Raw genomic sequence first — 13,642 nt, forward strand, 5'->3', positions numbered from 1 at the left:
TTTTTTATCCCTTTTGTTAACAATGACAATGAAAGGGCTTCTCTTTTTATGTTTTCATAGAAGAAAGGTGTCTTCAGCATTTAGGTATTTTACAAAAGAAGTTTTGAGTTGGAGAAATTATTATACTAGAAAGTTTGAAATGTGATTTGTTCAAATTTTTTGACAGGGCTGAAAATGTATGACAGCTATCTTCTGGGTTCATTTAGCTACAAATTATTGAACAGAAACTGAGTTACAGCGTAAGTCACTTGGTACCTAATCACTAGTGAATATTTTTCTTTTAAAACAGAAATAGTTTCTTTTTACTTCTTTCTGTCTGCTGTGATATTTTTTATGCGTGTATATGATTTTGACTCTAGCAATGCAATCATCAATAGACTTATTAAGAAGTTATTTAATTTACATGTTTAAGCTGGAAAAAAATAAAATATAGTTACATGTAAAGACATAAATCCTACCCTTCTTTGAAGTGATTTTGTATTTTGACTTTTAATTCCATTACTAAGTTAAAAAAAAAAAAAAAACTCCCTTCTTCAAAAAAAAGGCAGGGCAGGAAGAAACTTGTAATAGGAGAAGGGTGAATGTGCGAAGCTCATTGGCTTGTTCGAGTTCATGTGAAGATTAAAGTGAGTTGGGAAGGAGGAGACACATTTGCAGCTGGTGTTGGCACTCACCCTGCTTGCTGGCAAATCATTACTGAGGAATTCTTCCACAAGGACCTTTCAATAAAATTCAACTAACGTCCTAAGGCCCAAGAGGATAATAATTATACCCCATTTTCTCCCTGGACTCCTTGAGCTAACCTAGATTCCTGCAGCACCTTGAAAGGAATGGCCTCCACCACTTCAAAAGCAAACACAGTCTCTGCCAGCATACATCAAGATCAGACCAAATAAGAGAAAACTGAGAAAAAATTGAAAACAAATCGCAACTCAGCCTTTGTTTACAAGACTCCCTACCAAAACTCGGAAGCCCTACTCAGTGTCCAAGAGTCAACAGGCCTTGTATGCTCCCTTGTAATCTAAGAAACTTCAGCTAGGAAATGTGTTTTACTCCAAAGTAACACAGTTTGTGTCTGGATGTTGACATGTCTGCATTTAGCCAATTGCTTTCCCTGGAAATAGTCTTGTTCTGAAACACAATTGAAAATAGGTTTTGGTTATTTTATTTCCTTCTAAAACAGATTTCTTAGTCAATCTTCTCTCTCCATCAAACATTCATTCTCCGTGTAATGTTAGAAATAAGACCTTAAATGAAGTGCTACATGTCTAACTTCAGCAACAAGAAGTTTTTGTTGTTCTGTTTTCTGAAAGAAAACCAAATCCGACATTGTTCATCTCGAAAACCTCTGTTTTAGTGGCTTAGGCCTTAATTGAGCAACTGGTCAGGTGTGTTAAAAATACTCACTCTGCTTATCCTCCAAGAGGTAAACAATCAGGCCTGCAGCAAGAGTGTTGTCGGCCCACTGTGGAGCTCCTAAAACCTCCTCCTATCCCCAAGCACTCAGGGCAGGCAAACGTTTAGGACAAAAATTTCTAAATTCTGCAGGATTTGCAATGAAATGTTGCTCAGTACCATTTCACTCTTTACATAGGATGCACCATCTGCTTCTCTTCTATAATTTTTCCAAGTAAAGTGGGAGCCGAACATTTTAGAAAGCGAACTCAAAAGAAAATAAAAGTGGTGTCCCCTGGAAAATCAAAACAACAAACATTCCCGAGCATTGCAGAGGGATGGGTGAAGCAATCAGCTACCGTAACAGATCAGTAGAAATAATCCTCCCCTACCAGATAGGCATGCAAAAGGAATGTCACATTAGAAAGACTCGATGCAGTTGACATATGTACATGGAGGTACAAAACACACGGTCTGTGATACAAATGAATTCCATCAGATTTACTATACAGAACATCAATGATGACAGATTGCACTTGCTTAATAACAGCAAACTTAATTTTTGAGGGAAAAAATGGTGGCGTCTTATCCCAGAAAAATAGCAAGAGAGGTATCATCAAAGAGCTAAAATTTTCTTTGGCATGGTAAAGGGGGACATGGAGTGTACCAACTTCTTTACATGACAGTTCTCTATATTTGTGGGTGAAGCAATGCCATTTTGTTACATAAAGTTGTTTGATGTTTTGTAATATGCCTTCATATCAATATTTTATTCAGTATGTTGTATTTGTGAATACAACAAATGGTATTAAACACAGAAACTATACAATGCAGACAGACTTTTTGCATGTAAGTTGAATAGTACATACCAACAGTTCTTGATACACAGGTCCTACTACATGCATTTCATCAGTGCTGTCCTTGTCCCGTGCGACACGTGAGACCAGACACAAAGGAAACCATCTAATTTACAAATAACAAGGACCCGTCAGCAATATGTCTAAACATGTATTAGAAGAAAGTATTTGACATCCATTCATAGGGATAAATGCCCTTGGAGACAACTCATATAAAAAACAAAACAGAGGTGCACATCGACATAAATCTCAGTCATTTACAAAAATAAATCTTGTCTTGATTTTAACCAATAAACAGGCTTGCGGGGGTGGGGGATGGGGGGAACAGCATATAGGGCTGATTACCAGAAAAAAATAGGTGGGGTTGTTTGGTGTGTGTGCGTGTGTGTGTGTGTGTGTGTGTGCGCGTGTGCGCACGCGCGTTGGGGCAAGCAGTGTCTAGAAGCCCATCTAATTGGAATGTCAAATTAAATAATTCGGTTTGCCACAGATTATAGAATACTTGTCTTCCCTAATAACTGGCTTGTGAAATTCATCTTATGGATTTTAACTCATCCTGTTGAAAATGATCAGCTTTAAAACGGTGTCACAAGAAATCAAATATGGTTGAAGGAATCATTTTGTTGTATTCGTACTTTAGCATTATTGACAATAAATCTACTGAAACGTAGGCTAACTTTTTATTTATTAAAATGAAATCCAATATGAAAACGAAGTAAGCATAAACAGTTAATTTTATACTAAATCTTTAATCAGCTAAGCAGGCCAAAATTTTTAAATGCCGGGCAAGGGCTGTCATGGAGACTTAGGAATGCAGTGGCAAAATAATTTCCCAGGAAATACAATGCAGATGAGGGAAGGAGAAGGGGCGGGGGGGGGGCGGGCATGGCGACCGGGTCAGCCTTCCACGTGGAAATAATCGTAAGAGGCCAATACATATCCCGCGTATCGTTTTCTATAAATGAGGTTCAGTTTGGTCTCAGTTAACTCTTCTGAGTAGGAAACATTGAATTTTATTAAGTATACACAGAGTTAACAAATACAATTCCAAACAGTTTCGTATTCCACATTTCGAAACGCTTTACATCCCATAGCGGACGTTTTGCATGGTTTCTTCCCTGTGCCGTCAACGACTCGTGATCTTTCTTAGCGGTTGTCTTCCCTAAGCTCGGACTTAGGCATAAGGAAATTAAGAAAGCAAAAGAAAACGAAAGCAAATCAATGGAGTGGACCCAAAACCTGATGTTTGAACGTGTTGGTTTGCCTTGAATTTTATCCAGAATATTCAACAGACTGCATTCTGAGCTCACGGCAAGGCACCTCACCCCAGCCACTGGGCAACCGGGGCCCCGAGAAGCTGAGTGACAGGAATGGAGTGGTGAGATACACAGTACCGGGACTCAGCATGCTGAGCTAAAAAAAATAGTTTTTCCTAATATGTCCAGTTTAAAAACTTGTCATTAAACACCAAAAATATTAAAGTCTAATTTATAACTAACGTTTGCATTGCTGCTGCAGAAAAGAACACAACAGCCGCCTTGCCCATGCTCTGCTGAGTATGAGTGGAACGCAGCCAAAACCGGGGATGGCATTCAGTTCGGTTCATTAAAAATAGGTAGGATTATACGGGAAATGGATTTAGGTAGCGCAATTCTTGTAGGTTGTAATTACTGAATTTTCTTTTTTTTTTTTCCTTTTTTCCCAAATAATGAGGATCAGTAGATGAAAAATGAACCTTAATCAGGCCTACAAGGCCTACAGAGTTCTTTGGACCCACTTTCTCAAAAACCAGTGGGTCTTGCTCGCTGGGCAAGGCAAATGTTACCATTACCAGTAAGCTTGTGATATGTATAAAACACACACACACACAAAGAAACTATGGGGGGATGTCAAACACGTATCGTAGAGAGCTTCCCCCCGGACTGTGTTTGACCCATTTCTCACCCCGGCAGCGCCGACCTCAGGAGCCCAGTATCCGCTACTGGATAGAGCATCTAAGTGTGTTTAATCAATAGTGGGAGCCGGAGACAAGACTCTTAATCTTTATAGGTGCGATTTGTAATGACAGGTTTAGAAGGCTTCCCGATTCCCTGATCGCTCTCCAAACTAGGCCAAGTGCACACTGAAGGTTTAGAGGAATACAGTCCCTGCGAAAGGTCACGGACAGTAGAGCGAGCAGCCCTAGAAAAACGGGGAGAAGAGAAATCCATAATAGCACGGGTTTACAGCGTCTAACTAGAAATTACTCAGTAGTATTCGTGTGCTACAAAATCGAACTGAAACACATGGATGTCGCTGGAACAGGACTCAAAAAGGATTATGGGTAGCTGTCAGCAGGCAAGGTGTCGAGTGTACTTGTGAAGTATGTCATTCTCATGAACCGTCACAGTCACAGAAAAGAGATTAAAAAGGCATTCCATATCTGGTAGGGCATTCCATGGTCTGAGTTTAGCTGGTTATCCAGGTGTCTTCTTGCTCTGGGGGCGCCGCAGGGGGAGGTTTATCCGCTTGCAGCCAAGGAGTTCGGGACGGCCGAGAGCGGGCCTCGGCTTCCTTGCGGCCGCTGCTCGGCCACGGGCGCGGGAGTGTCTGGCAAAGGATAAACCGCTCCGCCGTGCTCGGGGCGGGTCAGTCACAACACCTGTGACGGTCTGGCTATGTCGTCTTACTTTTGTTGACTGGTTTGCCGCCGTTCATTATTGCCGACGCGCTTGTGCTTTTACTGGGCGTCACCCCGGCCTTCGGGACCGTTTCGCCGACGTCATGCAAAGATGGTTCTCGGTACATGGCCACTGGGGGCGGGCGGGAGGGCGTGGGGGACGGAGGGAAGGAGACAGGACCTGGTTAGGTTCAAGCATGGCCTAGTCCCCTCGCGCCTGCAGCCAAGCCCCCCCCCGCACGGCAGAGGGAGCTGCTGCTGGAGCCGCCCCTTCCCGCCCCCACCGCCGCCGAGCTGGGATAGGACCTGGGTGCCTGTGGGGTGTTGTCTAGGGCAGGACGTGTAAGGAGGAGCTATGGCCTTTTGGGGGGCCTCAGCTATAAAGTGCACACAGGCATACACACACACACACATACACACACACACACACACACAATGGTGGGGGCGACAGGCGAGCACTTAACCTCGTTCTCTTTGCACAGCCAGGAAAACTCAGACTTCCCTTCCAGGGCGCACCGATGTCAACCCCTGAACCCCTCATTCCCATGCATGTTTTCGAGGCCAGGTAGGTACCCCCTAGATCATGACCGTATTTTTCTCTCAAAAGCAGCACGGTCACACTAGTGTCAACTTCAAAGCGACCACCGGCAACGACCAGGAGCTCACTTCCCTGAGGCCAGGGCCTTCTGGGGATCAGTCTTGAGATGTCCTCTCCCTCCGGCTCGGAAACTGAAGGCACGGGTGGGGCATTTTGTGTTTTTATGCCTCGTTTCCTTGTAGCTTGTTAAAAATAAGGCCGGAGCCGCGAATGGCAAGACGGCAGGTGGGAGCGAGGCCCGAGTGAGCCCCGAGGAGCTGGGGGCATCCGGGGGCGCAGCTAATCACCGCCGCGGATCCGGCTGTTCGGAAACGGACTCTAGGGGATCCTGTGCAAGGACGTGTAAGGCTGACTTGGGGGAAATCAGCAGAGTTAGAATCGTCGGCCGTCATAAACACTAGCGAGTTAGAGCCGTCTAGCCCACTTTTTAGACTTTGCAGAGTGTTTTATTTATAGGCTACGTTATGGAGAGACTCTCTGTCTCTTCACGGTCAGGCGAGTGGACTGTCAGAGGCACCGTCCACGCTCAGGGTGGCGGGAACACAGAGCTCGCGTCCACACCCCATGTGGATTCTCACACGGCTTTGGAAGCTCATGTGTCCACCAGACCTGTGTGAGAGCCATCAGCAAGGTACCAGAAGGGATTAATCTTGGTCTTTGAAGTGCTTCCCAATCTCTCACTCCCACTCCCAATTCAATTAGGAAACAATAGCATCGGAGCATTAACCTTGACTGTCCACATGGTGAAGCCTATAATGAATGCCCAGAGCATCAATAATTACTCAAGTACCTAATTTGCCCTAATGTTTCCAATCATATAATTTACATCCTGTAGGGGTTTTGAAGCTTTGAAATTAATCTTCCTCTATAAGTTACACGATGTGATAACCTCCATCATGATAATACCCTCTTAGTTGTTTTTAGGGGACTTCTGTCTGCTAATTATTTGAAAATACTGTTTCTCTCTGCCTCAGAAATCCACAAATGCACAACGCACACATATACACAACTCTTCAGTGTGTGATTCAGATGCCAAGTGATATTATTACACCACATCTCAGTTTTAGATATTTCCTCCTAGATAGACAAAAACAGCTGGTCTCCAGCTTGGGCCTCAGTGAGGGGACATAAAGGCTCTTTGGGCTTTCGTTACGTTTATGCAGCTAGATGATAAGGTTTTAGAATTGAGTTAGTTCATATCTGTTCATATTCAAAACAAAAGTTAACATAAAGAGACAAAGTGAGGTGGCAAGTAAACAAGATTTATGGACATAGTTTTCAAATGTTTCACTTGCATTTGAATATTGGTGAGTCTGATGGTCTCAGTTCATTTAAAACAGGAAGGCCAGATCACAGAGGTGTTACTTTGGAAGGACAGCAAAACCCTCTCATTTCTTATTTCTACTCTGTCTGGTGATCTATCATATAGTGAGAATAATTCGCTCATATTTCAGACTCTGGCATGATTTTTCTTATCCAGGATAGGCCCCGTGGCTAACTGTCTAGGCTTCAATGGCTTGTTCTGTAGGCAAATCTAGTTAAGGGGATAGTAAGTCATCATTGTTAAATTATAAAGATGGTTTAACCAACAAGAATGGTTTTCCAAACATAGGCAAACTGAAAGCTGAATTATACATCCACAAATAATTAATAATTAAACTTTGATATTTGGAATTATCTTATTCCTATATAGAGAAGATGGATTCCTGTATAGAGAAAATCAATATACATTTTCTCTTGATGGCTAAACCTTTCTTCTAGGGACAAAAAAAAAAACCAAAAAAACAAAAAAGAAAATCAAACTAAGTTAGATGAAAATGTTTATTTAGTTTTCGTAGATCTGCTTTTCTGCCAAAGGTAAACAAAAGTATTTGACTAGACAACATTTTTGAAATGCCTCATGTTCAATTTTTTTTTCTAGTTCTCAAATATTAAGGACAAGGTAAATGGCACTCCTGGCAGAATCCTTAATGAGAAAGGTGCAGAAGTTTCTGATTAATTAGCAACGCTTTATAGCCTGCTCTCTGAAAGTCTGATAAAAGTGAATGTGAAGGCGTCATTGTTTACGAGTGACTATTAAAGAAGGAGGTGCCATACCCAAGTTTACTCTGGAAGGGACAGGTGACACCAGCAAGCTCTTTAAAGGCCAAGAGATTAGCTCATTTTCTGTAATTACAGTAATTCACAAGGATGAGATGACTTTCAGCTGGATACCATCAAAATGGGCAAATACTTGCATTCCATAATTTGTAAAACTTAGCTATATATGGATATATGTGATATATTTTTATATATTTGTCAGTCTGTGTATATATGTATGTATATGTCTATAAAATATATAAACACACACATATGCACAGTGAAGTGTACAAATCTTAAATTCATCCCTTAAGTAGACATCTGTGTGGCCACCACTCAGATCAAGATATGGAAAATTTCTAGCATTCCATGAGGGTTCCTTGGGGCCAGTGTAGAGTTAGCAATGGGGAAAAATAAATGTGTCACAGACTGAGAGGGATAATGTTCACATAACACTCACCTTCCAATGGCTTGGGTAGAAAATGAGCTGCTGGTTTGGTTTTCTTTACTCTGTTTCCTTTCATGACTTGCCCTTCTTTATTCAATCCCAAAAACCAGGCTCTACCAGATTCCTGTTGTCTGTACAGCATAGATGAGTAAATTACATAATAGTTTTCAAAAACAGATTCTTTAAACTTGCATTCAGGCGTAAAAAGTTCCTGTCGAGAGAAGAGGAAGAAAGGACAGTTAGAGAAAACAATGGGAGTTTCTCTGAACTTTTTCTTCTTCCCTCCAGAAACCTGTCCACTAGGCTGAAGGAGTCAGCCCTGGGGCAGGTGATCAGCCGCACCTGGTCCTGCATGGATGTTTGTCCGTGTACTTTTTTCAATATACAACGAACAGAGAAGGATCTGCTGCTCCTGGGGGAACACGCATTAGCAAGAGTACGCGTGTCCTTTCATAGGAAACTAGGAGACGTGCGCAAAAAGAACCGTCTGGTTGAGACAATACTATTCAACCAGAGTATAACCAGAAAAAGCACATTAAAGCAGCATCATATACTTTATATGATTAGCTCATTTTAGGCTAAACAAAATAAAATTTATATTTATGATATTTGATCACCTATTTGCGATATTTCCAAAGGAATATGTTAACCGGATAGTCGCTAGCCGTGCCCTGGATCACTGATATGACAGGGGGAGAGGTTTTACCTACAAAGACACAATCTGAAACTTCACACTAAAACCAGGAGGGTCGGCTGGCTCGCTAACCAGCCACCAGAGCCGAGGCTGGATGTTGCGTCAGTCGGCCGGCCATAGGGACAGGAGCTGGAAATAATGACCTCATTCCATGCTTTGGAGCCCCACTGGAATTCTTGCAGAGAAACATCAGAAGCTGCCCTGACCGCCGTCCCCCGGCGTTTCTGGAAAGGGTAACATGAATTAAGTGCCATGACTCTCGGTGCTACAGTCCCCACTGGTGGACAGCATAAAGCTCACTACCTTATGAGTATCATTAATGACATAAATATTCAAGAGCGACTTCACACACTTGTAAACCTTAACTGACAATTTAAGGGGCGCCTGGGTGGTTCAGTTGGCTAAGCCTCTCCCTTTTGCTCAGGTCAAGATCCCCAGGTCCTGCGACCCAGTCCTGCATCAGAGTCCTTGCTCAGCGGGGAGCTTTTGCTTCTCCCTCCGCCTGCTCCGCTTGCAGTTCCCCTTGCTTGTGCTTTCTCTCTCTCTGATAAATAGTCTTTTAAAAAATAATAATAATTTAAAAATTCAGTCTTCCTAGTTATAGACACAGAAGCCACTTAAATAGTTTTTGTGGTCATTTTAAATAGTTCATCACTGTGCTATTTTATACATATGAAATACAAATGCAAAAACAGAGCTTTCTTGTCACTGATCTTTTAAAAAATACCACTGTACTTGAAAAAAAAATTCACCTTAATAGAGTTTTATGGCTACAGAAAATAACTTGCTTTTCTTTTCTTTTAAAACGTTATTTTCTGTACACATTCTGAAAAAAACACATCCCTTAGGGACTAAAAATAAAACTCGTCAGAGTTAAAGTTATGCTAACCATAATAAGGAATGTGACATTATTGCGTGTAGAAAGGTTCTTTCAATATTTCCCATGAGGGTGTGAATTATCAAATGGTGTCTCTTGCAGGATACAATTTATTCAGAGTGCCCTATTACTTTAATTCACTGAAAGCTAATAGTTTTCCAAGAGGAACAGGTTTTGTTAATGGCAAACTCTTTTCATGATGAAGATAACAGATCCAGTGATTAATTCGATGAGATTAAAAGTAGCCAAAAAATGGGCTTAGACTCTCCCAAAGGAATTTATGTAGGCCTTCATTTCTTCTAGATGATGCTAGCTCAGGTTTGAATGAGATCCCATCTAAATAAATGTTCTGGCTTTCCACTAAATCCTATTTTTCCAAATATCATCCCATTACTTCTGCTAATAAACAACAGACTCAAGGAGTTAATCAGGCCAGGCTGCAGAAGGAAGACTGACAAAGGGGTGCGTGTTCACACGTCATGATGAGGGAAATAAAGCGGAATGCTGTAAAGCTAGCTGGCTTGTCCTCAAAAGACTAATAAAGACAACATATTGTTTCAACGTGCACCTTCCATGACAAATTAGACTTCCTTGTGTCACTTGTCTTTTATCAAGGCAGGCCAAGGCATCCAAGTAAATTATTTGAGACCAGTTAAAGCACTTCTCAAATCCAGTTGGGAGTGGAGTGGAGAAAAGCTGACCCGTTGAGCCACATCATTGACTGACTTTTACCTGGAGACACCAGGCCTCCAGCTAGAAAAGCAGTTCCACAGAGAAGTCAAACCTTACTCCCATCTGGTCCCCAATGCCTTGATGCAGGATGATGGCACTCCCATCGACAAATGAAATATGCACAGTCTTTTCTCTAAGGTGCACGTGAAAGAAAATGAAGATCCTTGATGGGGAAGAAGTCCTTTGTACTCAGAGTATACCTTAAGGACATCTGACATTAAGTCTTTTTGGATGAAATGTTTATCTCTGGGGTTTCTGAGGAAGTCATTCCACATTCTCCTTCTGGGAGCTGGGCCAGCGACTTCACAGATATATGGACAGGAAGGCAGATTAGAGAAATGTGATAGGGTCTTGGGCACCCTGATAATTACATAGACTTCTTATGAGTAAGAGGTAGATATGTAGACATCCCTTCTTGAGTAAGCAAGGGAATAATGACATAGCCCGGTTAGTGTTTTAGGGATACACATCTGTTGTCAACGCAGAGAATGTTTCTGAGACAATAGTAACACTTATACACTGACATGTTGAAGCCCAGTCTCTTGCAAAATAAATTGTGCAACATGTGTATATTTGTGTTCACTTTCGTAACTACTATTAATATAATTATCAAATAAGGAGAGAAATATCACCAGAATTACGATGCATTCTTAAACTGAGTTACGAACCTTCTGGAATCCCAGATGAAAACAGAAAGTCTGTATGTTCTAAAAATTCGGAAGAGAGAAAATCTTTTCTTTTTCTTGGGACTGACTTCTAAAAGATATTTCCTTGCGGGGAAAATGTGGCAATGAGCAAATGAACAAAGCATAACACATAACCATGCCTGCTCTCAGTAATAACCATACAGTCAACCCAGTCACAGTTCCGTGTCCGAGTCCCACAGTATGCTTTAGGGGCACAGATGGTGTGAGAAGTCCCACAGGTGGGCACTGTCACTGATGAGGTCCCTAGGGGACATGTGCCCAGCAGGGGTCACAAACTCAATGCCTCTCCTGAGCAGGTGGGCTCAAGAGCGAAGGGGCTGCTGTGATCAAGACACCATCAGGAGGCTACGTGCGCCCCCTACTGTCGGGCTCAGTGTTGAGGAGACTGAAGGGTAGAAAAGAAAAACCTCCCATCTTCAGTTAAGTCTGGTTTTCCAAAGGAAAAAAGAAAATCGGGTTTCTAAAATTTCCTTTTCATGATGGCAGCTATGTCTTAGTTCTTGTTTTTGTTTTTCGACAGCATATAGACCGCAGGTTGGAGACAGAGCCCACAAGCCTGCAGTGTGAGACCCCCCGCCCCCATGTAGAGGAGCCAAAGTGCCGAAGAAAGAAGGAACCCCAGTTGGCTTAGCATCGCAGCCCTAACCGACCGTATGGCTCCGAAATCCTTGAGTAATCTGATGAGAGCGCCAGCAAGATTCTCTAAAACCAGCCGTGATAATATGAGAACGCTTATTTAAATTTCAGCTTAAATAGAAACTCTTAGAAACTGCCGAAACGAAGCAGAAATGGAGTTTGAAGTGTCTTTTCCTCGTCTTGCCTGCCTACATGCAGAGCCCCCGACACCACAACAAAATCGAGGACAGCTGAGTCCCAGCAGAAGCCTCGATATTAATTTGTACCACTGCCAGACACAATCATCCACTCGAGGACAGAGAAACAGAACAATCAGACAAAAATTTCATACCTCCTTCTTTGTGGTTGTGGTGAACTGAAAGCATCATCTGTGTTGTACTTATTATCTTAACAGTAGGGGCAGAATTCCTCTCCTGAGGCTTCGGGGTTCAGGATGAAAGAAGAGGGCAGAGGGAAGGGAAGACCCATGTTCCATAACCCATAACTAGCGAATAGCCAATAATTCAGGATAACCATAACCCAAGAACTAGAAGTGTCTGTGAGGGTCTAAGTCCAGCACACTACAGACAAAGGGCCAGACACAGCTGCCCTCCCTCACACTCCAAAGTCCAGGGGTGAATTGTCGAGACAGAGCTTGTATGGCCTGCAAAGTCTGCAATGTTCGCTCTGTGGTGATTTGCCAAAAAATTTTGCCAACTCTGCTCTCAGGTAATTTTGAGGACGTCCCAACCGAGACACATGGGGAGGGGGTATTCATCTCATTTCAAATTACTGAAGAGCTATGTATTCCCAAATTGAACTTGGATTGCACTTATTTTCATGTATACAAATGTAAACCATTTAAGTGGGAATTTTCATGACTTTCGTCCCTGGAAAAGTCCAGAAGGTGTGTTATGCACTGGGGTTTCTGGTAAAGATACGCAAGTCGTGGCCTGTAAATTCCTTTCGTCTAGCATCTATCTAGGACCAAAAGAAAATTTACGTTTTGGTTAATATCTGCAAAGTTTACCTACCGATGGCATCTACACCTCCATTGTTTCCAAAGGAAAATATAAAAATTAGGCATTCCAGATAAATTTACAGCATTTATTAGAATACAGGGCAAATCTCCAATGGATTAAAATGAGAGGTAGAGAAATATTTGACATGTACTAGCATGTAGCACAATAAGTAACTGTAAAGTAATAAACGCACAATAAGTAATTGCTGTTCATATTCAATTAAGCTCTATATTTCAGAGTCATCAAAAGCTCAGTCCCCTCCCATCAACATCTCAGTAATGACCCCGACCCTGAACTTTGGAGTTCAGTTCCCCGAGCTGAGAGAAGGAAGGAGCCTCAGATTGCAAGTTCTTCCTTGAAGAACAGTAACAAATCATAAAGGTTTCTTGCAAATATCAAATAAGATAATAGAGGTGCGAAGTGATTTGTAAACTATACATTTACAACATTGAATTGTAAACTGTAGTTGTGTTGATAGTTATATTTATAAGCTCTACATAGAATCGCAAAGTGCAATTCAAATGTTCACTGTTATTATGGACAGGGAACTAGTGGTTTAATTATTCCTTCTAGGTTTCAACACTACGGACATTCCTACATACAGGAATTCCAAAGATCCACCTAACCTGAATTCTTGGTTTTGTTCTTGCTTTCCTACTCTGCAGAGATCTCATCTACTAGAATTTGTCCTGGAGTCAACAAAAAATTATCTCATTCTCCTTCACCTTCTGTAACTTTGGAATCAATGATATATGCTTTAATGAGACTGCTCTGACTCTGGCCAGCTTTTGAAAAAGAAAGGTGAAGGGCGCCTGGGAGGCTCCGTTGGTTGGGGGCCTGCCTTTGGCTCAGGTCATGATCCCGGAGTCCCGCGTCGAGCTCCCTGCTCAGGGGAGAGTTTGCTTCTGCCCCTGCTCCTACCCCCTCTTGCGCGCTCTCTCTCTCTCTCTCTCAGATAA

The 13,642-nt window shown here is 42.2% G+C and overlaps 1 protein-coding gene across 2 annotated transcripts in view; it reads right to left on the reverse strand.

The window, feature by feature from the left end:
- Positions 1 to 3,229: 3,229 nt before the first annotated feature.
- Positions 3,230 to 13,642, reverse strand: part of FGF14 (fibroblast growth factor 14) — a 602,879-nt gene continuing 592,466 nt past the window's right edge. For both annotated transcript variants that reach the window (XM_044250053.1, XM_044250054.1), the window contains exons 4-5: positions 8,049 to 8,247; positions 3,230 to 5,044 (exon numbers count right to left, since the gene is read on the reverse strand). In XM_044250053.1, coding sequence (XP_044105988.1) covers positions 4,908 to 5,044; positions 8,049 to 8,247 — 336 coding nt within the window. In that variant the 3' untranslated portion in view covers positions 3,230 to 4,907. The remainder of the gene's footprint in view (positions 5,045 to 8,048; positions 8,248 to 13,642) is intronic.

Source organism: Neovison vison, chromosome 5 (assembly GCF_020171115.1).
Source record: "Neovison vison isolate M4711 chromosome 5, ASM_NN_V1, whole genome shotgun sequence".
Classification (NCBI taxonomy): domain Eukaryota; kingdom Metazoa; phylum Chordata; class Mammalia; order Carnivora; family Mustelidae; genus Neogale; species Neogale vison.